Raw genomic sequence first — 27,113 nt, 5'->3', positions numbered from 1 at the left:
CAAGTTTGGATCTCTACTGGGACTGTCCCTTTGTTACCCCTTCTAGACATCTGGCTGCAGAGAAAGCAAGCTGTCTTAACGGTCCTGCCTCACTGAGCAACCCTGCACAGAAATGACAAACATCTCCCTTCTTTCCCACCCATGCTGAAGGAGCATGCGCTTCCCACACGCCAGGGCCCTCAGACATATCCAGCTCTACTGGACACAGCTGCAACGCTTTGCAGGTACGTTTTGGGATTTGTCAACCAGTCCAGTTCTGGCTCTTGGTTTTGCCTCAGATTTCTTTAAGAAACACTAACATAAGGAGAATTGAGGACACAGAAGTATTTAAGTAAATATACCCCAAAAGTATTCTTGTTTTTTAATTTAAGGAACAAAACACAAGTTAAAAACACATAAAATTACAAAATACACATAATACAATATTGGTTGCAAGTCAAAAGAACAGATCATCTTCTGAGATAACAAATTTTTAAAAGGCTGAAATAAAAATCTATTTAAATTTTTTTTGACAAGTAAACTTAGGAGGACAGGAGGATGACAAGCTTGTCTGAACACAGGAGGAAGGCCTGGAGGTATTTACATCTCACAAGCTGCTATCCAGTGGGCTGGACTACAGAAACCGTGATAACAAGAAGAAGTCAGCCTCGACTAGTTTGCTATCCAGCCAGTGCTACATGGGCCAACACGCAATCACTCACAGGGAGCCATTTTTTCTCGTGCATCAAGCCCAATCTTTTAAAAACACTGGAATCGACAGATTTACCATCGCTGCTCCTGGAAGATGAAGTCCTCAGTCTCTTAAGTATTTCACAATGGTTAACTACCTGTGCTTGAGTTTATACCCACGTAAGTACATCTTACACTCATTTTAGCTCAGCCTCTCCTAACTCAGTTACAATCTCCACTCTCAAAACAGCATCTGCTGAAGTCACACTTCCCCTCCACCTCCAAAATAGCCTTTCATTTCCTTAATTGTGTGTCACTATCTACATCTTCAGTTCAAGTCTTCCTGGTGCTAAGGTGTCCAAAAGCAAACAGCACTGCAGCAGCACATTATAGAATACACCAGATTCCCCTGATTCAGTAATGCTGTACTCAGTCCCAGATTCTTCTTATGATTGTACAAGCCCAAATCCCATTTCTGGTCCATTATCCCTTTTTCCTCCTTCTTCCTATTGCTGGTGCTCAAGCACGTACCTCCCAGTAGGGAGGGTAGGGAGAGTTGTGGAGACTTCTAATTAAAAGTTTATCCCACTTACTCCTCAGTTACTACACTTGATTTCTGAATGGCTGTGGAAATGCAGTTGCAAAGGAATGAAAGAGTGGGAAAAGAAAAAAAAAATCTCCAGATACATGTATCAACCAATAGAGACAGCCCTCACCTAGCTGAGGTTTAAGGCACGCATCTTTAACATAGTATTTACAACAAGTATTTAAAGTGTGTATTAAAATGGCAATGCAAATTTTGCCATGTTATCTAAAATCTATTTTCTAAACCCTGGCCATGACTTTTATCCAGTGCAACAGAACCAGTACAGCTGGAGGGCATTTTGAAGGCACAAGCGGATGAGCCACAGTAATTCTTCCATCAGTGAGGACTCAATGGAATACATTTCCCCAGGGAACAGAACTACTGCCTGTTCCTTCACAAGGGTGGCTATCTTTCATCACTTCTCTCCAGAGAGATTGAAAGCAACGTTACAAGTCTGCTGGGCAATCCTGCCTCCTAGCAGCAGACAGGAAGATCCCACCAGCAATTCATTTATAAAACAAGGATGGTGTTGGAAATGCAGTTGCAGCACTGTGCGTGGTACCACCTTCCACCCCATATTTCAAATGGAGCAGGTCCCAGATAGAGCCTAACACTCCTCCAAAGACTGGCCAGTGTCCATCACCTCAGCTGGATACCCCCAGTCAGAGCTCCGTTGAATGTCCTGCAAAAACAGCTGCTGCTGGAGGCTCTTTAGACTGTTCAAGACCTCCGGAGAGAGTTCATGGAAGACCGACTGTTTTTCTTGATCCTCCTCCTCCTCCTCTTCCTCCACAAGGTCATCAGGAGGCAGAGGAGAACATCTAGAGATGTAGCCCTGGTCTGACTGCACTGACTGTCTTTGGTCTTTGCATTGGTCATCAAAGACCAACTGGTGTTGCTTGTCAGCCTCCTCTTGGCAGAGAGATGGCTCTGAAGGAATGACACTCTGCTGATAAAGAGAGTACATGAGTCCATTCAGATGGTGTCTCAGTTCACCTGGGAGGTTTGCAGGACTCTGGTCATCTATTGGTGAAACTTCAGAGTCATTGTGGAGGATGATGTTATTCCTCATTGGAAAGCTTGTCTCCAGAAGAGGAACTCCTTCCATACAGTCCTCATTACTCAGCACATGATGACCAAGTATATTTCTGTCTTCCATGGAAGAGACTGGCTCCACTACCTGAACTAGAGGAGCCTCATCCATAGGAAGGACCATAGTCTGGGAAGTTGGATCCCCACACAGATTAAGTTGAGGTTGCAGTTTACAGCCTCTGCTTTCACCTTCATGCATGTGGAGGTTGATGACGTAACAGCAGTTAGGGTCAGGCTCCCGCAGGTGCAGCTGGTGTTTCACAATTCCACATGGTTCACTTAGCAATGAATCCATCTGGCTGTCTCTGTTCAGGGACTGCAACTCTTCATCGTTATCCAAGCAGACAGTTTCGCTCTCAAACCAGTCTGGGTGCTCCGTTTGCCAGTTCTTGAACTTTTCTACTGCCTCTTTCAACTTCCTCCCACTAGGGGTATCGATGTAATTTTCAGCTGTGATTTCCTGGATTCGATGGATGCGCCCAGGTTCAAACTTCTCCAGGTCCTGAATCCGAAAATAAATATCCTCAAACTTGCCCATTAGCTGGTACCTGGATGTGACGTTGAACAGATCAGGTATATCTTTCTCACTACTTATCCCCTCAAAATAGCAGACTATGTACATTCCAAAACAGGCTGGCTTCTTGAAATCTGGCAGAATCAAATTCAAGGCTGGGGTGAACAGGTCTCCCACTGGCTTTTGCTGATCTTGCTTGAGACACACAGGCTCACTCCCAAGCATGGCCTGCCATTTGGCCTGAGTGCCCCGTGAACATAAGATGATGATCTTTGAAGAAAGGTCTTCCATTTCCTTCTTCTGTCGAGTAAGCCAAGGTAATGGCCCTAACTCTGAGATCTGATGATCTTCTAGCAGATCTAAGGCTACAGCAGTGCCACAGACCGTCATCAGAAATTCAGCAAACTTCAGCACCACGTCCACGTATAGTAGGTGATCAGCAGAATACACAATCCAAACCTTTCGGGGCTTCAGGGGTGGCAGAGGAAGGTCAGTACACGTTGCTGTTAAAAGACAGAAAAACATTAGTCCCAGCCACATTCCAAAAACTGTAATGGTGCAAGCCAGCAGCAATCAACATGGGAGAATATTAACAAAAGGTTCTAGCAACTACCAGTTTCGAAGCTATTTTGGCCACATATGCAGACAACATCTCACTGTAGAAATTTAATGTGAAAGTCCAGACAGTGGAACTGTGATTTGCAATAATGCCTGGATGGTTCAAGCAATTTCACCACACAAAAACAATACACAAGCTTCAAGAGGCTTGCAAATGTAGCTATATTCTCTGCTAGAGAGCTGAGTGCACCCACCCCAAACCAATCTCCCGTTGCTATGGTTTAGATGATTAGCAAAGGTTATTTGCCAATAAAGCCACAGCTAGGTCAAAAGCCCCACCACTTTACAAAGCAATTACCTCCCATCTGCCAAATACGGCGTTCCAAATTCCATAGTCTCTGTCCAAGGCTACTGGTTATTACAAAGTTTGTTTTAGCTAAACAGAAAGATCCTAAGGCTACCTTTTGGTTTTGAGAAGCACCTATAAAGCAGTAAGAGTCTATGAGAGTCCCTTCTGGACAACTGTGTGAAACTTCCAGAATGCATTACACATGCTTGAAAAAACACAGGCTGGACATCTTACCGGTCTGCAAATCATTGTGGTTACATTTCCCTCGTTGGCGTCCTGGAAAAAAAGAGAAAATCACTGTCTGTTCTAAAAACAAGAAATAAGATTAAACCCTTAAAATGACAACCCCTTCCAAAGATTCGGTTAAAAAAACTCAACAAAATACCTTTAACTGTGCAGGGATAAGGACATGGGAAAGGAAAAAACTAATAAAAAATATACTAAATGAACAAAGCTCCTTCTACAGCCAATTTTGCTATGCACTTTGCTACATTTTTCCTTTGAGAGAAGGAATGCTCTCAAAACCAATTTTCTCCATCTTTTCCAGATCTGGCCAGCCTCTCAAGAAGTACAGAACCCCGAATTGTTCTGCTACCTCTTTTTTAAAGATAGCTTTTTCTTAAGAGGTTTCTCTGAAGAGGTGACTAAAATGTCTCTAGCTGTATCTTAGAGATAAATTTGATGTTAAGAAATTTTCCAAAAGATTTCCTGTTTCTCCTCTCAGGTAAAAAAGACCACAAACAAACCAGCAAGTTGCACAGTTTTGCTGTGACACTGCTTCATGGCTGCAGCACAAAAGACTAGGAATCAGTCCTTTCCAGTTTTCCAACCTGTTCTGTGTCAGCCTCTGTGCCCTGTTTTTCTTCTTCCACTTAATTGAAAAACATTATTTAAGCTCAAAATAGTATAAAAATGAATTTTGTAGAGACTTTGGGGGACAGGGGAAAGACTACAGTCTGGACAAACAGGAAGCCTCTGTCCTGCCAAACTCTTAGGCGATGCAGGGAAAAATGGAAAAATATATCTGTAGCAATCTGCAGGAAACAAAGGGCTGACCTATGAAGTTCCTTTTTCCCCTCATGAGCTCGGAGGTGCTATCAAAATGGAATATCAGACAGCGTAACCCATGGAAGGCTTTACTTAACTAGGTGTACAATATCAGGATGTTACAATTCCCATGATGTAAAACAGAAGAAGGTGTTTACATAGGCATGATCTCAATGGCAAGACATTAGAACAGCAAGGAAGAAAACAGCAACAGGGATAGATACAGAAGTAGGAAAAATATAGTTTTAGCATTGAATCTTTTCTTCCTAGCTGGTAAGTCTTACCTGCTCGTTTTTTGGTCATACAAATCACACCTGCCATGACTGATCCCACCAGTAACACACAGATCCCAGTGATACACCAGTAGAGCCATATAATCATATCACCTGCAGCACAAAAATACCACTCAGACATTGCTTTACACAGATAGAGTTTCACCAATGAACGGAAGCTTCTTGAGCAGCAGAGGGCAAGGGAGAAGGACCCTGGCTCTGCCCAAAATGACAAGTAGTCCAGCACTGCCCCTTTACAACATGCCACAGTCACTTATCAAAACAAATTCCTGCTTTCATGGTGATGCTTACACCATAAACTTGCTCCACAAAGAACCATATGTGCAGCACACTGAAAATACAGATCAATAACCTTCCTCTAAACAACAAAGTTTATCCAGCTTTGACAGGCCTATTGGTGTAATCTATCTTAAAAAAAAAAAATAAAAACAATCACCATTTTGGGTGATGTATTTTTTCAATCTACAGGTGTGGTTTTTCTTTTTAAATCTTGGGTAAACTAGCTCCTTACAGGTGTTGCTGCAGCTAAAAAAAGATGTCAAATCATTATGCACATGATTTATCTTGACATTCATAAAAATGAATATATGCAAGCTATTCTCTCCAAAAGCTGCTTTATATTATGCAAATTTTTTAACACTGAGCAAAGTGACAGAAAGTATTTTATATTAAGACTCTTCTTGTCAAAACTGTTTCTCAAAGAATTTTATGCAAGTGAAATATCTCTAAAAACCCTGCTCTTTAAGGTTCACACTGCATACAAATACTTGCCTCATTAAATCATGGTGAAGTAACTCTTAACACAATTCACTCTGAATTCGGTGTTACAAGGGGACATTTTCTGCCCATAGGGTCATTTCCAGGGAGGATCATTTGTTATTCTATATGACAGGAAAAGAGCAGCAAGAAAAGTTTCAAGGTATTGCAAGAAGTTCTTACCTGATGGGTCCGTACCTGCAAAAGACAAGATTAAAAATTAAAAAAGATTAAAAATTCAGCTCTCATCTGTAAGACAATGGGAATCTTAATTTAGAGAAAAGCAGTTCTCACTTGGAGCTGGTGAACATGGGATGAAAGCTGAGTGTCTCAGACAGTCTGTGCCACATTTTGCAAAGAATGGCTGAATCTGCAGGCAAAATAAATTCAGAAAACAGAAGCTATTCTTAAAAGCAATTTTGTTGCCCACTTTACTTTCCCCCTGCCTCTGCATTCCCTGTATTTTAGCACAGGGGCACAGAATTCCAATTTTCCTTCAGAAAACAAGATTAATCAAGAATTCTTACACTATATATTAAGAAAGCAATGAGCTCCTGGGGTTGCACACTTGCCATTCCCATTCCATAGTCTCTGACTTGGCAACCCTATACTAAGGAAAAGCCACTGTCTACAGAGAACATCTATAGAAAAAAAAATGTTCTTTCAGCCATAATCATCATTTCCCTGATACAGGTAATTAGAGATTAGCCAATCTCAGAATCAAACATGTGCAAAATAGTAACATTCCTAAGCTACTCATGGCCTTGTTGGTGAAGGAAGAACGCAGGGACAACAGTGAGATCCTACCTGTATTTGGTAGTTGCAGCAAGCTCTTATGTTCTTCTCCATTTTGATTGTGACATTGACTTGCTGTTGCAGTCCACTCTGCAGAAATCAGATGTAAGTTATAAGGGAAGGAAAAAAATTGAATGAAAGCAGGAAAAAAAAAAAAAAAAAAGGAGTTGACATGAGAATATGGAGTGGTCCAAAGAAGCAGATTTTTTTTTTTTTTTTTTGAACAAGAAGCACACAGAACAAAATGGATAAATGGTCTGGCCACCATCACGACAGGTGTCCTGTGTGACAGACATGGTAATACAATTAAGACAGCAGGCTAAGGTTGCACAGGTAACAGAAAACAATTAAGGATGTACATTGTATAACTTCAAAATGTGTTAACTTAAACTTACAGTTTCTTAACAATGTAAATGTCTTCAGGTATTCTATGTGTAAATATTAACAAGCTTCTCGTTTAATTAAAAAAAGCTGTCAACTGTGCTGTTTCTGACACTAGAACAGACAAATAAGTTGTCCTTGTTACCTGCTGTATCCAATCAATATCATGACAATCTAAACACATTCTTTACAATGACTAGCAGATACATACTCCAAAATGAGGCATACTCCCCTCTGCCAGGGAAATATACACATCGCTATACCAGCTGTGTCAGTAACAACTTAATACGTATTAGTGCATGCAGCACAAAGGGTTTTAAGTGTGGAAGGAATTGAAAGATTAAGCAAACTGAATGCAAATATATCTGCCCTCCCCCAAGGAAGGGTGGGGACTGGTACCAAATATTTAGTATTTCTCCTCCCTCAGATGCCTGATGGGGAACATTTCTTATGTTAGAAGACACTCTGGGTCTACTTTGAGCTTCTCAACAATATAGGCTGTAAGAGCTACAGGAACTGATTCTCAGTTTGACTGAAACATCTGCTACAAAACCACTCATTCTTGATCTAAAAAAATTAATTAATACCCGTCCTGGTCATCACATTTTATAAACTACTCCAATGATTTACTGAAAGTTTGCACCTCAATTTTGGTTATTTAGTCTTATCCCCCAGGTATTGGCTTGATTAAGTTAATAAAGCCCAGGTAGTCAAATATCAAAGTTTGGTTTTCTTTGCAGATCTTTACAGACAGCTCTGTGCATTATAAAACCTCTTTTTGATCCACCAAATTCCTGAAATAAAGTTCCCCTTTCCAAAGGTAATTAAAAATCTGTGAAAAGAATTCCTTGAAAATGGCTGTACAAGTGCATTTGTTACATCTCCTACATCACAGCTCTAACTCCTTGTTTAACAACCATTAAAGAAATGTTTGTCCACAGAGGATATAATTTAGGAAGGTCATTACCTCAGTGAAATCATGTGTGATCATTTTACACTTCTTCTCATTCAGGAAACTGGCCACATGAATTTGGTACCGGGCTGACTCCATCCATGGGTTAAAGCTCACAAGCAGAGTTGTATCATCTAGAGTTTTACCTCGGATCCTGGGCTCCCACAAACTGCCTGGAAGTAGTGCAGATATGCCCAAGTTTCTCAACTGTCAGAAATATTTCAACAGGGCACCCATGTCTACATGACTCAAACAGAAAAATTCTTACCTGTCTTTATACATGAGATGGTTCTTTTCATTAGAGAGTCCTTGCAGTCTGCAAGAAAGACCATCAGTGACTAGTCAGAAACACTGTACTTCCATTTAGGAAAAGCACCTATTTTTTAATCAGAAGCCAGACACCTAACTAAACCCTTCTTGATGAGTATAGACCTTTGTTCCAAATCAGGAGCAAAATTCTGTAGCAGAATAGTATTTGTTTCCAACGTATAAACTAGCTGCTCCATTGATTTTATGGTGTGGGTTTTTTTTTTTCCAGAACAGAGATAATTAATAAGAAAAGACTGAAAACATACAATACAATACAGTAGATAACAGCAATATTTGACAACTCTTGCTAATGTAAGACATGTGCAGAGAAGGTCATAGTAGAACTAGAACTTCACACTGATCTCTGGACTTTGGGAGTGCCACAGCAATAGGTTCCTCCAACAGCATTCTGCCCCAGGAAAACCAGGAGGCTGGAATCTTTCTTGATCCCAAAACCCTCTTCCACATTTATAATTCTCTTTGCTTCATTTAGCAGATTGTCCTTGCTCTGTAGGACTTTCTTCAGAGTCAAATCCAGAGTTACACATTCAACATTTAACAGTGTGGGATTTACAAGTCTCAGCCTAAATTACGTCTCTCCTCCAGGGTTTGGACACAAAGGAAAAGGAACAACATCCTGACTAAACAGATGAAAGAAAACATTGCATATCTTAAATTTCCAGCTTTCACAGCTGGAAAATATACAGTGACCCTGTAATTCACACATAAGCTTTAATCAGCAAAGCTCCCTGCAGCTGCTGAGCTTGACACAACGCATTAGGTTTCTGAAGAACAGTGGAGGATAAAAGCCAGGAAGTTCTCAGTATGACCAGGTATAAGAAACGATAAGAGGGATGAAAACCAAGTGCTCACTCTCCTTTTCCAGCTCACATTGACTGACACACCACATACTTTGCCATTTTATAACTACAAAGTCATGTTGACAACTATAAGCAAATTAAGAAGAAATTAACGAACGAGTTTTCAAGCTGCATTGAGTGCCAAATACTTATAAACCAGTCAGTGCAGCCAGAGGGCACTGCAGATGCTCAGCATCTTCAGCGAAACACCAAAACAAGATTTTTTTAGTTATAGGAAAATTTTCATATATGCAAGAAAAGGTCTTGGTAAATTGTGCCTTACTATGCCTTTGAAATCAAACTTCACTTCTCTAAATTTAGTATTAGAAGCCAAGCTTTCCTCCTGATTTGGAAATTCTGGCCTGTACATCCAGCTTCCACAAGTAGAGGGGCAACTTTGAAAGATTTAAAATTAAGTAAAAGCTGCAGCGATAGTCTGCAAAGAGCATGAAAGACTACAACCCCATTCATGTAGATGAAATATCTTTGTGCCTGCTACACTCATGAACATTTCAGCAACAAAATCCAGGAGACATAATTCATCTTCAAAAAGCCCCTCAGAAGGGGACTTATACTATTTTTCAGGTTTAATTTTTAATTTCTCTTCAGCCATGGCTGTAGCAGAATTCTTGACAAGCTACAAATGCAATTTATCAGAAATCAGAGTGCCAAGTCTATAGCTTTGTCCAGCTTTCTAGAGGGCACATAAAATTTTTTATAGCAGTATCTTTCTCCATAGGAACTACAGTCAATCAAAATCAAAGGGTCTGGCCTTCACAGAATAGTCCCTCCACATGCACCTTATTTCAAGCAGAGATTTGACAAGCCACTGGACACAAGATCCCAGAAACAAGGATGGTGACTTGTAACACATACGATACACGCACTTTGGATATATACCGCAGGGGTATTGTAGATAAGGCTAGCACCGTGGACCTTCTAAAGAGCAATATTCAAAAAGGGCAACAGGTTTTTATAACTGTCACCCTATAGCCAAACTTGCTCACGGTTTGGAAAAAAAAACCCCAAACAATTACAGGTTCACAAACCATCACAGTCCTAAGCTCAAGGCCTAAGTGAACTAGAGCATCTCTTACCAGGCATTGTGAAAGACATGGACTTGCAATTGTGGTCTCCATTTACACCCAGTTTGGGGAGGTGGTAGACAGTCACTTGGTAAGTCTGGCCAGGTTCCACTTCAAAACGGTCAAAAGTGAAATTCCACTGAAAACAAAACACATTCACAAGGACTTAAAACAAGAATGTTGTCCTATAAAGGCACTGAAATTAACAGCTGACTTAGTCCTGTTCCACTCATCCCATATGACCCTTTTTCTGAAGCTTGACTATAAAAAAAAAGGAACTCAGGTGTATTAAATGTACTAGGCTGTTGGTCTATCTCAAATTCTTCTGTCTGGAACAGGAAAACAACAGTTATTTCTTGGGATCTCTGAAATTATACAACAGTCTCAAGCCAAACAACTGTGTAGAGTTTCCACTTAATTACATTCTGAACTGAAAGGAAATAAGGTTAAAATATGCAGTTTTGAGACTGAAATTCTAGTGTAGTATGACTCTTGCAGTGCTGTGGAAGTGCTAAGCATTTAGAATCGCACTTATACATATGTAGTTCTGTACCTGGCCATTCTATACATATTTTCTGATATCTATACTGTTTTCCATATAACAGCAACGCGCTGCAAATTCTGAGAGAGGCACTGGTTCCAGACGGTAAGCCAACTATGGCCCAGTTCTGCATAGTAAGGAACGAACTCCACATTCCTACTGTTCATAAATGGACCTGTGGATGCTCTGCATTTTTGTGTTTAGTTTCCTAGACTGAGTGTAAGCTGAAGGAGCCCCCCAAGGTTGGTGCTTTCCTCCAAAGCAAGAGAGGACAAGAAAGAAGTGGAAGTAAAAAGAAGGCCTGAGCTAAAAAGAAGGCTATAAGTGTCACGGCTGTCAAGGAGAACGCAAAACCTCCAACAACTATTTGCTTTTAAGGAATATCCAGAATGATGACATGTGCTAGGCACCGGGAGCAACAATTCTTAAAACCTGAAGGATGGGAAGCGTGAAAGAGAGACCAAGGTACATAAGCAGCTTATATATGGTTACACACAACTGTAAAAGAAACCGGAAATGACAGCAGGTCTCAAGCCCAATATGTGGACTGTTTCATCAACTGTTCTAGCAGTCTGTACTTTTTAATGGATAACCTTGCTGTATGACAGTGAAAGCAGAAACAAACCAATGGACTAGAAAAGTAGTTTAGAGCCCTTCACACTCACCCGACCTCCATCTGGACGGACCTGAAGCGTCAAGTTGTTCTGAAAGTCAAATTGGGCGCAGACCTGTTGATTGCTGTTCACCTGCATCACAGCCAGCTCTGCCCCTCGGAGATACTGGATGCTAGCTGCAGGCACAGGGACAGAGAGAGATTTGCACATGTAGAGGTTGCAACCCCCATAGAGATTACTGCTGTGCCTAGTCTTGTCACAGCCTTCTCCTTTGAAGCACTGGGGATCCCAACACAATGATAACTGGCTATGGAAAAGTGAGCGTGCAGGGCTGACTAACAGCACTTTCAGCTTAAAGGTGTCCTGCACGGCAAGAGCACCATCTGTGTAAATGAAGGGGCAGAGTAGAAGGCAACTTCATTCTTCCAGACATCCTGGCAGTTCCACAGGTTCAGTGTTGTGTTTAGCTTGGCCTCTAAAGGCTGCTTCATGCAGTCTGGGCACCAAAGCAAATACGCTTTTATTTTGGTACAGGCAATCCCAATGAGAAAGTTCGTAGCCATAGCTACACAAAATGACTGGGTTACCTGAGTCACACCTGCTTCTACACTACTATAGCTATACTGAGATAATAACTCTGTACAGCCCTTAGACACAGGCCCTGCAGAAGGAAGAAATGAATGTGTTTAATTCTGTCTTGAATCAGTGCAAAATTAAGGACAAGAGCATGCAAAAAACAAAAAAAAAATAATCAAAGATATTTGGAGAATGAGTAAACTTGACTTACTGGTACTCATTTAGGCTCCAAAAATGAGACAATTATTCCTTTATCAAGACACATCTGCATATAGGAAACCTATAGTTACAAGGACCACATTACCCAAAATGGGAGAAACTTGGACTGGGTTAACAGTGCATAAGCTATTTGTGCTCTCTCAAATTAAATCTCACTTAGAATCACAAAATAATTTGGGTTGGAAGGGACCTTTAAAGGTCATCTAGTCCAACCCCCCTGCAAGGAGCAGGGACATCCCTGACTAGATCAGGTTGCTCAGAGCCCCATCCAACCTGGCCTTGAATGTTTCCAGGGATGGGGCATCCACCACCTCTCTGGGCAACTTGTGCCAGTGTTCCACCACCCTCACTGTAAAAAATTTTTGCCTTATATCAAGTCTGAATATGCTTCCTTCTACTTTAAAACCATTGCTTCTTGTCCTATCACAACAGGCTGTGCTAAAAAGTTTCTCCCCATCTCTCTTAGAAGTCCCCTTTAGGTACTGAAAGGCCACTATAAGGTTTCCCCAGAGCCCTTGCTTCTCCAGGCTGAACAGCCCCAACTCTCTCAGCCTGCCCTCACAGAAGAGGTGCTCCAGCCCCCTGCCCTCCTCTGGACCCGCTCCAACAGGTCCACATCCTTCTTATGTTGAGGGCTCCAGAGCTGGATGCAATACTCCAGTTGGGGTCTCACGAGAGCGGAGTAGAGGGTGAGAATCACCTCCCTCAATCTGCTGGCCATGCTTCTTTTGATGCAGCCCAGGATGCAGTTGGCTTTCTGGGCGGCAAGCACACATTGTCAGCTCATATTGAGTTTCTCATCCACCAGCACTCCCAAGTCGTTCTCCTCAGGGCTGCTTGTGATGCATTCTGCACCCAGCCTGTATTTGTGCTTGGGATTGCCCCAACCCATGTGCAGGACCTTGCACCTGGCTTGGTTGAACTTCATTTGTTCAGTCCACATATGTAATTCCTCTGCATGAGGCTGCTGCCGTCGTTACTAAGCCTTGAAAAGGCAATATTTGCAGTGCGAACCCCCTTTCTCCCCTCATTGCCATAGTAAAGGTGTGGATCACTTGATTCCGCTTTTATCTGCTTTTCCCATTTTAGGTGTCATGATCCCATACTAGTAGAAACATTCTAAATTCTTGAATACCCAGCACGCACAAAGCCCCGATTCAGTCACCAAGAAAAAACAAAATCATCCCCCAAACCAAACAAAATGAAGCAGCCGAACCCCCGAATTTCAAAACTTTGCTTTCATCACTAGATCACTAAAAGACTTCAAGTCATAATTCTCCCTATCCTTACTAGACCACATCTAATTTCTCTGCTCCATGTTCACATTAAACAACCACCGCTTACCATCAGTGGCCACTTTCCATTCCATCCGAAGCACAGGGAGCAGGTTTCCATCCATCTGATGGAAAATGTCAGAAGAGACATGAAGACTGCTTGGAGCAGAAGGAGTCCACTTGGGAATCTGCAGCCAGCTCGCCTCCATGCAGGTACCTGTCCAGCAAATGAAAGCTGCCATTTAGAGCAGGGATGAGGAAACTCTGCTTAACTGTAATTATGGTCTGCCCTTTGGGTTGGGGTTACTCACAGGGCAAAACAGACAGACACAGAGGGTGACAGACTGCTGCACAGTTCAGAAAGGCAGTTTTCAGCATCGACTACTTCATAAATTGCCTGTAATATTCTGAACTCACTCATTCTAGTAACTTACACTTCCTCTTTTCCTTAAAAACCATTAGTAAATATCATAATCAATGCAGTCAGGTTAAACAGATCAAGTAAGTTTATGCAATATCTCCTGCAGCAAGTCCACACTTTGCTGCTGAAACAGACGTATCTTAGAAGACTAGTACTAATTTCCAGCCTCCCAATGACAAGAAGTCTGTCACATGCCCAGGAAAATTGTTCCTATAGTTAATTACTTTCCATTTAAAAACTACCTTTACTTCTGATTTAAATATACATCCAAATTTAGCATCCAACAACTGCTTGTTATGCCTTTCCTTTCCTCTCTGGACAGAAAAATAATTTATGCTAGCCAATACAGTGTTAGGGAAAACTGGTCCTGTAATTCATCAGAAAATGAAATCAGGTATGACAGGCATTAGGCAGACATGATCTACTTAGGCTTTTGTAAGACATTTGACTTATCAGAGCATATTAAAAATAGCTCTGCTGAATATCAGCAAAGCACAAACACAGGAAGAACTAGGCTGACAAATCAAGGAGGAGTTGCAATTGGGAAATCATTACTGTTTGAATGTTTTAAATAGGTCTGCGGGGGTGAGCATAGGCCCAATGCTGTGCATTTTTCTAAAAAATATCAACAATCTAGAAATAAATATAAAACAGCTGATGACAGAGCATATGATAACTGTCAGACTTGGGTGGAGGGGAAGGCAGGACTGTCAAAACCAAATCTGAGTCACTTTGTATACTGGACTCATTCAGACAAACATTTCTTGACATACTGCAATATACATCTACTACACATGTAGTGTAGGCCATATTTACCTAATGAGAATGTATAATGGTATTTATTTATAACAGTACTGCTGAAAAACTAGTAGAAAAACTACTGGACATGAGCTGTGTCATGCAATCTATGAATCATATGAACAGGCTAGTGTGATTACTGAATATATAAAAAAAAAGAAGAAAAAAAGGTAAAACAATTATACAGGCTTTGGAGAGATCTGTATAATATTCTCTAGCTACTTGTTGCATCCAGCCTAAACCACTGTAATATCGAAAAGAGAACAATGAAGGGGAAGAGAATAAAATCTGTAGGCTGAACTCCTCAAAAGCAAATCATGTTTTGCTATCGGTTTCAGCTGACAGAATTCCATGCTGCTAATTAAAGGTTGCTCTCTTGGTTCCATTTTCCACTTATTCGCTTGCATGAGTTCAAACAATCACAGGGCTGTGTGATGATCTGGTTCATAAAAATGACCCTCCAGACAAAGACTTTCCCATTTCTTTGGTGGGCTACTCCACTGGGCAGAGCTCAAGGAAGCAGCTCAGCCTGCAGGCCTGGCGCTGCTGGCATGGTCCCAGGGGAGGCAGTGGGAATGCGCAGCCAGATGCTGGCAGGGACACACGTAGAAGCAGCAGTTCCCCCCTCAACTGTTTGCCATTACGCAGCCCCCTCGTCAAAGTATTCTTTCAGTGACGGGAACAGTGAAAAGTGGGCACTATCCCATCTTCTGACAGCATGGTTTTAGGCTCAGGAAGTAATTAGACAATCCTTAAATGCTCATTCTACCAAAAAATATCTATGGAAAATCTGGTAAGATTAAAGTAACTTTCAGAAAAGAATGTACTAAGCACTAAAAACCCCCAAACTTTCCCCTAGGGCAGACAAACACAAGAACCATAAGGCAGAATTTAAACCAAATATTCAAATAAGGCAGCATTTTAATGGTGGAGTTGCAGTGTGGCTTAGTTGTGTTGTCAAGCTGTATTCCAGTGACCAGCGGGAAATATGATTCAATCCGATCCCACCCAATCCCTCTCTTGCCAAAAAAGTTTTAAATTTGGTTATTTTCAGCACAGTCACCTCTGTGACCTGGCATGCCAAGTGTGGCTACAAAAATACCTGTGCCAGTACAATACAGGTTTGGGCACTGAGGCAGAAACAAACATGCTTAGAATGAGTGCAAAGAAAGGCCAAGGAGTTCTGCAGTGCCATCCACACTCCTCCGTGTACCAAACAGACAAATGTAGAACATTCTCCTTTTAAGAACATTACCCATAATTACACTAAAATGTTCCAGATGCATGTCATTGCTAAGACTTGACTCCTTACACATATGTCCAATATATTTGTCCAGTGGGACTTACAGTAACTCTAGTTTCCTTTTCCAAATCATAGAATCATTTTAGTTAGAAAAGACCTTTAAGACTGAGTGAATTCATTTGACTTCATGCCCAATAATTTATATTAATTGCTCTCAGCTGCACCCCTTTATGCCCCTTTCTTAATTCTAGTTCATACATTGATTTTTCATCAAGTACTCTCACAGACACAACAGCTTGTAACGAATATTTACTGACAAACTTGTCCTAAAATTCCCACTTTAAAAATTAACCATCCCAGCTTTAAACAGAAACTAAACAAGTCGGGAAGTGTTCCAGCCACCCCACCCCCAACCCCTACCCTGAAAAAGACAACTTCCCATTTCTTTTTTAGCTGAAGCTGATTACGGATCAAACCAAAAACTCCCAAAACAAGGCATGATAGCAGTGTTTCACTTTACATCTCTCTCATTCTAGCAGGAAGAACTTTCTGTATGAACCCAGTTAAAAAAAAAAAATGCATGATCTGATGAGAAAATTGTGAAGAAGAAAAAAAATTACTTACTATTTCTTACAAGGCAGTTCAAATCCTGTGGGGGGAAAGAAACGAGAATATTACTCTCAGAATAGAAACTGGATTGACAGTAATTTACTTCTGTTTGATGGCAGTAGAGGGCATAGCAACGCATACAAACTGGAGAGTTAACTATCGAGAAACATTGCACAAAGCCATTAACCAGAAAACCAAAGGACACAGGGCATGAAATCTGTGAACATCTGAACTGCGTATGTGACAGTAGTAGTTGCAATAATGGAAAGGAATTGGAAAGGCAAAAAATGCAAGATGATGATAGCAAACACCTTACAAAATCCACAACTATGAAAATAGAAATCAGTTTGACATGAAAGACTGCTTGAAGTATCACAGAATGGCTTGGGTTGGAAGGTACCTTGAAGATCACTGAGTTCCAACTCTCCTGCCATAGGTAGGGACACCTTCCACTAGACCAGGTCACTCAAAGCCCTATCCAAACTGGCCTTGAACACTTCCAGGGATTGGACATCCACAACTTCTCGGAGCAACCTGTTTAAGCACCTCACCATCCTCACAGTAAAGAATTTCTTCCTTATGTCTAATCTAAACCTACTATCTCCCCAGGTAGCCATTACCCCTTGTCCTATCACAACAGGCCCTGCTAAAGCGTTTCGCCCCATCTCTCTTAGAAGCCCCCTTTAGGTACTGGAAGGCCACTATAAGGTTTCCCCAGAGCCCTCGCTTCTCCAGGCTGAACAGCCCCAACTCTCTCAGCCTGCCCTCACAGAAGAGGTGCTCCCAGCCCCCTGATCATCTTTGTGGCCCTCCTCTGGACCCGCTCCAACAGGTGGTCTACATCCTTCTTATGCTGGGGGCTCCAGAGCTGGACACAGTACTGCAGGTGGGGTCTCATGAGAGTAGAGTAGAGGGGCAGAATCACCTGCCACACTTCTTTTGATGCAGCCCAGGATGCAGTTGGCTTTCTGGGCTGCAAGCACACATTGTCAGCTCATGTTGAGCTTCTCATTCACCAGCATGCCCAAGTCCTCCTCAGGGCTGCTCTCAATCCATTCTCTACCCAGCCTGTATTTGTGCTTGGGATTGCCCTGACCCATGTGCAAGACCTTGCATTTGGCCTGGTTGAACTTCATAAGGTTTGCATTGGGCCACCTCTCAAGCCTGTCAAGGTCCCTCTGGATGGCATCCCTCCCCTCCAGCGTGTTGACTGCACCACACAGCTTGGTGTCATCAGTAAACTTGCTGAGGGTGCACTCAATCCCACTGTCTATGTCACTGATAAAGAGGTTAAACAGCACTGGTCCCAGTACCGACCCCTGAGGAATGCCACTCATCACTGGTCTCCACTTGTACATTGAGCTGTTGACCACAACTCTTTGAGTGCGGCCATCCAGCCCATTCCTTATCCACTGAGTGGTCTGTCTGTTAAATCCATGTCTCTTCAGTTGAGAGACAAGGATATCATGCAGGACAGTGTCACATGCTTTGCACAAGTCCAGGCAGATGACATCAGTTGCTTGCCCCTTATCCACCAACACTGTAACTCCATTGTAGAAGGCCATCAAATTAGTCAGGCAGGATTTGCCCTTAGTGAAGCCACGTTGGCTGTCACCAGTCACCTCCTTACTTGCTATGTGCCTTAGCATAGCTTCCAGGAGGATCTGCCCCATGATCTTGCTGGTGGTGAGTGACTGGCCTGCAGTTCCCTGTGTCTTCCTTGCCTCCCTTTTTAAAAATTGAGGTTATGTTTCCCCTTTTCCAGTCAGTGGGAACCTCATTGGTCTGCCACAGCTTCTCAAATATGATGGATTGTGGCTTGGCAACTTCATCTGCCACTTCCCTCAGGACCTATGGACACATGACATCAGGTCCCATGGACTTGTGCACCTTCATGTTCCTTAGATGGTCTCAAACCTGATCTTTTCCTACACTTAGCAGCTTTTCTTTCTCCCAGTCCCTGCCTTCACCTTCTGTGACTTGGGCAACATGGCTAGAGTCCTTGCTGGTGAAAACTAGGCAAAAAAAGATAATGAGTACCTCAGCCTTCTCTCACCAGGTAATCAGGTGTGGCAGTTTTGTTTAGTGAGGGGGGCTACGGTGGCAGCTTCTGCAAAAAGCTGCTAGAAGTTTCCCCTTTATCCAGTGGACTCAAACAGGTCTAGGGCTGGGCACAGCTGAGCCAACTGGTGACGGAATGTTCAGTGATAATGTCTCTGAGGCAACATATTTAAGAAGGGGAAAAAATAAGAAAAAGGAAGAAGTGAAGAAGCAGAAGCAGGGGGCAGAGAGGGGGAGGTGCGAGCCTTGCTGCCCTCACCCTCTGGCCTCCCGCCGGGCAGCTATCTGGGCCAGACTTGGCCCAGCCTGGCTGCAAGAAGTAAAAAGAGGAGATGTGAAAAGAACCTGAGAGGCATCTGCCTGAGCCTGATTGTGAAGAATTTATTGTGAGAAGAGCTGCTGCGGATGCCAAGGTCAGTGAAGAAGGAGGGGGAGGAGTAATGCTGCTCCTGACCAAGACTCCCCTGCAGCCTGTGGTGAAGACCATGGTGAGGCTGGCTGTCCCCCTGCAGTCCATGGAGGAACAGAGATCCACCTGCAGCCTGTGGAGGACCCCACACCAGGGCAGGCAGATGCCCAAAAGAGGCTGTGGCCCTTGAAGGGCTCCCCTTAGGGCAGCCAGTTCCTGAGGGACTGCACCTCGTGGGAAAATGACCCGCACTGGAGCAGTTCATGAAGGACTGTAGCCCGTGGGAGGGACCCTACGCTGGAGCAGTAGAGCAATGGGAGGAGTTCTCTTGAAGAGGAAGAAGTGGCGTAAAGTGACATGTGATGAACTGACCGTAACCTCCATTCCCTATTCCCCCACTGTGGTGCCCAGGGGGTGGGTGGGAAGGAGGTAGAGATAACTGAAATTAAGTTAAACCCAGGAAGAGGGAGGGGTGAAAGAAAGTTGGTTTTGTTCTTTTCCTCATTATCCTGCTTTGATTTTATTCATAATCATAAATAAATAATTTTCTCCAAGCCGAGTCTGTTTTGCCCATAATGGTAACTTGAATGATCTCTCCCTGCCCTTATCTCAAGCCTCAAGCCTTTTTGTTATATTATCTCTCTCCTATTTCCTTGAAGGGCAGGGGGAGCAAGAAACTGCATAGCTTGGTCCCAGGCAGGGCTAAACTACGACACCAGGTTTTCTGTTTCCTTCTGGAGAAGGCCTACATTTTCCATAGTCTTCCTTTTATCTCTGACATACCTATAGAAGCTTTTCATGTTGCCCTTGACACTCCTGGCTGGATTTAATTCTGTCAGGGCTTTGGCTTTCCTAACCTGATCCCTGGTTGCTTGGACAATTTACCTGTGTTCCTCCTAGGCTACCTGTCCTTACTTGCACCCTCTGTAGGCTCTCTTTTTGTGCTCGAGTTGGTCCAGGAGCTCCTTCTTCATCCATGCAGGCCTCCTGGTGTTTTTGCTTGACTTTCTCCTGAGCTTGGAGGAGGTGATCCTTGAATGTTAACCAGCTTTCTTGGCCCCCTCTTCCCTCCAGAGCTTTATCCCATGGTACTCTGCCAATCAGACACCTAAAGGAGCCAAAGTCTGCTCTCTTGAAGTCCAGGGTAGTGAGCTTGCTGTGCATCCCCTTTGGATCTTAAACTCCACCATCTCATGGTCACTGCAGACAAGGCCACCCTTGAGCTCCACATTTCCCATCAGCCCCTCCTTGCTAGTGAGAACAAGGTCCAGCATGGCACCTCTCCTTGTTGGCTCCTCTATTACTTGGAGAAGGAAGTTATCATCAATGTATTCCAGGAACCACCCTGCTGTGTTGTCCTTCCAACAGACAGTGAGGTAGTTGAAGTCACCCATGATGACCAGGGCTTGTGAACATGAGGCTGCTCCTATCTGTCTATAAAGGGCCTCATCCACTTGGTCTTCCTGGTCAGGTGGCCTGCAGCAGATCACCACAATAGTGTCACCTGTCCCCGCCCTCCCTTTAATCCTGACTCATAAGCTCTCGGTCAGCTCCTCATCCATCCCCAGGCAGAGCTTCATGCACTCCAACTGGTCACTGTCCTAGAGTGACTTTAGTTCAAAGCCCTCTTCACCAGCTTGGCAAGCCTATCACCAGATGCTCTTCCCCTTCTCTGACAGAAGGGAAGCCCCTCCTATCAGACCCCAGTAGACCAGGTTTCTCAGAGTCCCACAGTCTAAGTAGCTGAACCCCTAGCTGAGGCACCAGTCCCGTAACCATTTGTTGATTCCCCAGATTCAACTGGCCCTTTCAAATTCCTTTCCTTTGACCAGGAAAACTGATGCAAAAACTACCTGCACTCCAAGAGTCCTTTACTGCTGCTCCCAGGGCTCTGTAATCCTTCTTGATAGTCCTCAGGCTGCTCCTGGCTGCATCACTGGTGTCCACGTAAAACAGCAGCAGCAGATAACAGTCAGTGGACTGTACAAGGCTTGGCAGTCTCTCGGTATGAGCAATACAAGTCCCTGGTAAATAGTACACCTCTCTAGAGAGTGTGTCAGGTTGACACACAAGTGCCTCCATACATCACAGAAGAGAGTTGCCTATTACTATCACCCATCACCTTTTCTTAGCGGCACTGGTTGTTATACAGGGAGCAGGTCGGGCTGCCTTACTCAGCTCCAGTGTCTCTCTTGATGGGTCTTTCATCCTCAGTCTGCAGAGTGGTGAAGCGGTTCTGCAAGGGCACCTCAGGCTTTGGGGGAAAGTTTCTCCCTCCTGCCATTGCAAGCTTCCATTCTTCTGTATCATCAGCTCCCCTCCCTTCTGTATGTGCTACTGGGGGAGTTTTTGGGTGTTTGGCCACGGGTTGTGGGTCCATTGCAGATTGTGCATGGAACCAACAATCTAACACCTTCTCAGCCTCCCTGATGTTATGCAGCCTTCTCAATGCCTCCTGCAGCTCAGCTGCCTGCTGCAGGAGGTCCTCCATCTGGGCACACCTTTTGCAGGCAGGACTGCTGCCTGCCCTCGCCACAGGAGAAAGGCCTAGGCACTTCCTGCAGTCTGAGGTCTGCATTGCAACCTCTCCCTTCAGCAGTTCCACCTACGTGAAGGCACTGGTCACCTCTGGGGTAGATGGTGCAGACCTCCCAGCCAGAGCTGCAGCCTTTGCTCTCAGACAAGTGCCCACCATTCTGCCTTGAGGGTCAGGTAGGACAAGTGCCCTTGATCTGTGCAGACAGTCACAGAACAGTGCCAGGTGTGGGGTTATGGGTACTTCAAGTCTCCGACTTGCTCAGTGGAATAACCCTCCTTTGAAGGAGGGTTCCACAAACTGCCATGCCATACCCCGTTTGCCCACCCTGGTCACTGGTGCTCCCTAAGGGTTTGCTGTATACATAGAGGACGGAGTTGGCCATCATTGCTCCTGGTGGAGCTCTCTACTCTCCCTGAGGTTTCCTGGTTTGGGAAATCCCCCTGTGCACCACACTCAGGCACTTCATTGCAGATCGTATGGCATCAGAGCTGATGCCTCTGCCATATATGGGTATGGTTTTTAAAACACTGTTGCTTTAAGTAACTGCTACACAGCACTGATCTTGCTGGTAACTCTCGCAAGGTCTAAGTCCATCTGACTGGAAGCAGGAGCTCTCTGCAGCTAGGCTTGCCACCGAAGTACTGGGTTACGCACTGCCTAATGTAGGGCATCCCCTTCAGCTGACATTTGGGTTCAAAACCACCATGCAATGACACTCTAAAAACTTAAATTCGATAAATGACACCACTAGCACACAGGGATGAATGGTCCTGTATTGTCTGAACAGAAAGTTTGCATCAGTTATGGCTGATCTTTCTCCTGATGCCTCATAAGAAGCAGGGAAGGGAAAAGACAACATTTCATAAGTGCCAGACTTGCAAGTAGCATATGGTATTTTTACTTTCTAGAAACATTTAAGAGGCAATCCATGAAGGAAAAAAAAATTAATTAGAATTAGACTTTTTTTTTTTCATATTAAGGATAAAGATGTCTTGAACAAAGAAACAACCAGAAGTTGTGTGTCTTTTTAACACTGAAAGACCCCGTGGTCACCAGGAAAAAGCATCTAAGCTTGCCTGGTTAATGTGATGCAAAATCCTAGCAATAAGGAAGACTGAAGTTTTCACTTAGTAAATCAAAATGAGGGCTATGTTTCCTCCCACTCGTTTCCTATGCTTTGATATACAAAGCTAGACATTATTGTCACACTGTTGCAACAATATAATTCATTCCAGTGGAGGAGGCAAGGCAGTGGAGTTTTTAACCTCTCTGCAACTTATTATGGTCAACTCCAAGTGTACTCGGGGCTTAGCTTATTAATGCGGTGTAGCCGTGACTATCCAAGGTTTTATTCACGTTTTCAGGGATGGGTGCTCAAAAAAGCCAACTGTGCCTTTTTGTTAGTGAACACGCCCTCCAGTGTGGCACAGAAAGCTAAAGTTTCAGACACTGAGTTGGCACTAGACAGCATCACTGCCAGAGGCAGAGCCCTAAACCTCCCTTCACTTACACCCCAGCACTGTGGCCTCCCTGTGCAGGCACAAGCAGGTGTGTGACTACCTGGGCACCTGTCTACAGCCTGAAATCAACTCAAGGGCAGGAAGGGAGGTCAGCTGTCAACCAGATCTTCCTGCACCTCTGCTCCTGCTTGTATGGGAGAGGCTGGAAACAAACCATCAGGCCTGAGGAGGAAGGTGGGCACTGCTCTTTCACTGCTGGCTTTTGTCTGCTGGCCACAAGAACAAACTACATCCTGCCTTTGAAGAAGTCCTAGTGAAAGCAAAACATCACATTAATTAATATGCTTTTTATTATTAGCAGGAAATACAAAGTATAAGCAATTGGTTAAATCAGGTATCATACAAGCTATGCTGAGCAACCTATTTTAAACATGAGCAAAGTTCTCCTGGCTATGAAAAAAATATTTCCGACATCAATGCTCACATTTCAGCTAATGCATCTATGTTCCTACAAACCTTGAGTGAAAGCAAGCAGATTTGGCATTAAGCTCCTCATAAAAAAAAAAAGCCTGAAAATATCTTCCAGGGTTTTCTTACACAAGTCTAAACAATACACAGGTATAAATCCAGTCTTCAGACACTCTTCAAAAGACAGACATCCACACTCCAGTAAGCAGGACTTCAAATGTACCCAAGATACAGGTATATTGAAAAAGATTCAGTGCAACACCCAAGTTGTGTAATATTGACCAACTTTATTATTATTTAGGAAACATTTCAATCAAAGGAAAGAATCTGCCTAATTGGCCACCCTGAACTTCTAAACATACACAAATCCATACAACACTTTGAGAACTGAACTTTGGTGAAGAATTGCTTTCCTACCAGCCAGCTAGCAACACTGTTTTCCAAAATGAAATAATCTTCCATGCAGTAATTTAGGACTAAGGCAACATCTCCCAGTCAGAACAAATATTCTGATTACTTTTCACTGTTAATCAAAGTTTCTTTTATAAACGAGGAGGAAAGGGGGATAAACAGTGAGACACACAGCCTTTCCTTGCTGTTCTCCCACTCTGTCTTTTCCCTTTTTCCCCCCCAGTCCTCAGATGTTAGCAGCTCACGTGCAGAAGCCACCTGCCTTCTCCCTCATCTTTGCTCTGGATCTTCTTGAAGTTTTCAACTCCCCATCAGATCCCCAGCCTCACTCCCAAGTTGCAGCAGCAACAACTCTGGAAACACACCCAAACAGGGTCTTGCTAAATGGGAGTCTTGGAACAAATGGCCCCAAAAGCTGTGTAGCAGTGTCCTGTGTGGGGCAGAGGAGCTCTAACATAACCATGAACAAAATAAATCTATGAACTTAATGTCAATGTGTAACAACGTGTAAGAGGTACCTTTCACTATTTTTGTTGTGTTCAAAGGATCAAATCAGCAACAATGAGGGGAGTCAACTTGAAATTTAATCTGAACTGTACTTTCACAACTATACTGCACCTAATTATGGCAGACAAATGTACTGACACATTCTCCATTGAGTGTTTACATCCAGTCAGACTTAAGAAAAACTGGTTACAAGTACAGTTAATAGAAATGTTGTTACAAATTTGAACCTCTCAAACCAGGTTTCCTTCTCCTCCCACCCTGGAACATTCCCACATAGCATCTGCAACCTAAATCTTTTGACAATGGAAAAAAATCTAGAAAGCAAGCAAGTAAATGCTGATTAAGCCAACCCAAAACTAGCTAAACTACAATCATTGAAAAAGAGAAAAATATAAATTGTAACTACCAGTATGGAAAAGCAGATTAAGCTATGAAAAATACTTTAAATGCTTAATCAGACTTTCGTAGGCAAATTATTTAAACTGACAATAGCCCTTGCATAAACAGGTGCAGTGGTTTTAGCTGGGATTGAGTTGATTTTCTTCACAGTGGCTGGTAAAATGCTGTTCTGTATTTATGACAAAAACAATATTGATATCAGAGGGATGTTTTAGTTATTACTGAACAGTGCTTACACAGCATCAAGGTCTTTTATGTTTCCTACACTGCTCCCCTCAAGCTGGGAGCACACAAGAATTTGGGAGAGGACACAGCCAGGACAGCCGACCCCACCTGACCAAAGGGATACCCCAGACCATATGACATCATGCTCTGCAATTAAAGATAGGGGAAGAAGGAGGAAGGGGGGGACATTTAGAGTTACGGTTTTTGTCTTCCCAAGTAACTGCTACGTGTGAGGAAGCCCTGCTTTCCAGGGGATGGCTAAACATCTGCCTGCTGATGGAAATCAATTCCTTATTTCATTTTGCTTGCGCACACAGCTTTTGCTTTACCTATTAAACTATCTTTATCTGAATGCATGAGTTTTCTTGCTTTTGTCCTTCCAATTCTCTCCCCATCCCACTGATGGGAGAAAGCGAACAGCTGTGTGAGGCTGCCAGCCAGAGTAAACTCACAACAGGCAACAAAAATAATTGAGTACTAAGCATGTTTTTTTCTGTTTGTAATTTCATTATTTCTATTAAAACCTATCACTTAATATTCAGTCATTTCATCCTTGTGCTGTTGCAGTTATCAGTAATTATTGTAAATTGCATCATGATAAAGCCCTTATATAAATTACAAGGCATTATTTGCCTGAAGAGCAGCAACATCTGCTTTCATTTGAGTGCTGGTGTTTGTGTTTATTAACAGATAAGACATGGTTAAACGAGGAAGTACTGCATTTCCCCTTTTTTGTTTTATGACTAATATGAATATTGAACCAGCACAGCTGATAAATGGATTCTCTCTTCCTCCAAGTCTATTGTCCCAGATAAAATGTTTGCAATGATGTTCCCTGCATCAATGAGGCATTAAGAAGCCAAAAGCTTAATCAGGAACCATCAGGCAGTTGATAAGAATTCAGAAATGAAACTTGACAATTAAGTTCTCTCACCTTTGAACACTAGGTTTCCAGGGACAAACAACAACCGTTTTTTTTCTGGTGTGTCACTGTTCCCCAACTCTACATTAGATTTTCAAGGGGCAACCTACGTATGTTTTTTTCCTACCCCACACTAGCCTGTTCATCTGCTGTGCCAGTAACTTTTTTAATGTGCAGCTGACTATGTTGGAGTGTTTTAAGCTGTCACCAGTTAGTCAATAATTTAGCAGGTTTGCTACAAGAAGGGGGAAGAATTCTCCCACCACACTGCAGTCTGCACCAACTCAATTGTTGGTCCATTCCCTTCCCAGCTCCCAAAGTGCTACAGGGATGACCTAGCAGCCCAAAATGCCCAGAAGAACAATTCATTCAACCAGGAAGTCCCCTCTATTGACATAAGGAAGCAAAGACAACAGAAGAAGATAAAGCCACAATGCAGGCAGAGATTTAACAACCCCAAAGGATACCTAGAAAGCAGTCACCATGAAAATCCTCATCTCCTTTGTGGATACTGCCCAGGTGAATTGGCTGGGCTGCAACTGAGGGCACACTGTTATATTAAGAAGTGTAACCCCAGAGAATGACATGCCAAAGCCAGGAAGCAATTAAACAAAAAGACAAGTTGCTTTTGGAGTAAAATAAGTTAATTACTTCCAGATTTGCACTGGCTACCTCCTCAGCACCAAGGGGGTCCAAGCAGCTCCAAACCTTACCTGATGCACTGGCTCATTCAGAGTGTACTAACAAAGCTGTGGTCAGCAGAAGTACTTAACCTGGTTTCCCTACTTGAGCAAGCACAAATTTAGATAATACAATAGAAATAAAGTTACAGCAATGTTTGTTTCAGCTTGCCCACATAAAGCTAGAAGTATATAAGCAGCATGGAGAGAATTGAGATGTGTGTCAGTGCACACACAACATAAAAGCAGACAAATGGGAGGAGAAGGAATAAAACTAAGAGCTCTGCAGAAAAACTGAGCCCACAGCCAGGCAACATGATCTGCATGTTATTACAGAAGGGGCTTAAATTGCAATATGCCCTTCTCACCAGCTTCGTCTTGCCTTTCAGGCCCAATAAGCAAAGCTACAGACATGGGAGCCATAAATATGAGAACAAGATGATTATTAGATGATGCCCAAAACTACTATCAGCAAAAGAGGACAGGCACAG

At 43.1% G+C, this 27,113-nt stretch overlaps 1 protein-coding gene across 1 annotated transcript in view; it reads right to left on the bottom strand.

The window, feature by feature from the left end:
- Positions 1-309: 309 nt before the first annotated feature.
- Positions 310-27,113, bottom strand: part of IL17RA (interleukin 17 receptor A) — a 30,632-nt gene continuing 3,828 nt past the window's right edge. Inside the window, exons 2-13 of the mRNA XM_086755702.1 lie at positions 16,557-16,581; positions 13,541-13,687; positions 11,453-11,577; positions 10,259-10,385; positions 8,261-8,308; positions 8,008-8,165; positions 6,672-6,749; positions 6,159-6,234; positions 6,048-6,062; positions 5,100-5,201; positions 4,003-4,044; positions 310-3,364 (exon numbers count right to left, since the gene is read on the bottom strand). Of these exons, the coding sequence (XP_086611828.1) occupies positions 1,863-3,364; positions 4,003-4,044; positions 5,100-5,201; positions 6,048-6,062; positions 6,159-6,234; positions 6,672-6,749; positions 8,008-8,165; positions 8,261-8,308; positions 10,259-10,385; positions 11,453-11,577; positions 13,541-13,687; positions 16,557-16,581 (2,445 nt within the window). The 3' untranslated portion in view covers positions 310-1,862. The remainder of the gene's footprint in view (positions 3,365-4,002; positions 4,045-5,099; positions 5,202-6,047; positions 6,063-6,158; positions 6,235-6,671; positions 6,750-8,007; positions 8,166-8,260; positions 8,309-10,258; positions 10,386-11,452; positions 11,578-13,540; positions 13,688-16,556; positions 16,582-27,113) is intronic.

Source organism: Chlamydotis macqueenii, chromosome 1 (genome assembly GCF_036417535.1).
Source record: "Chlamydotis macqueenii isolate bChlMac1 chromosome 1, bChlMac1.mat, whole genome shotgun sequence".
Taxonomy (NCBI): domain Eukaryota; kingdom Metazoa; phylum Chordata; class Aves; order Otidiformes; family Otididae; genus Chlamydotis; species Chlamydotis macqueenii.
Note: the sequence above shows the minus strand (reverse complement) of the source record. Positions and strands in the feature narration are given on the sequence as shown.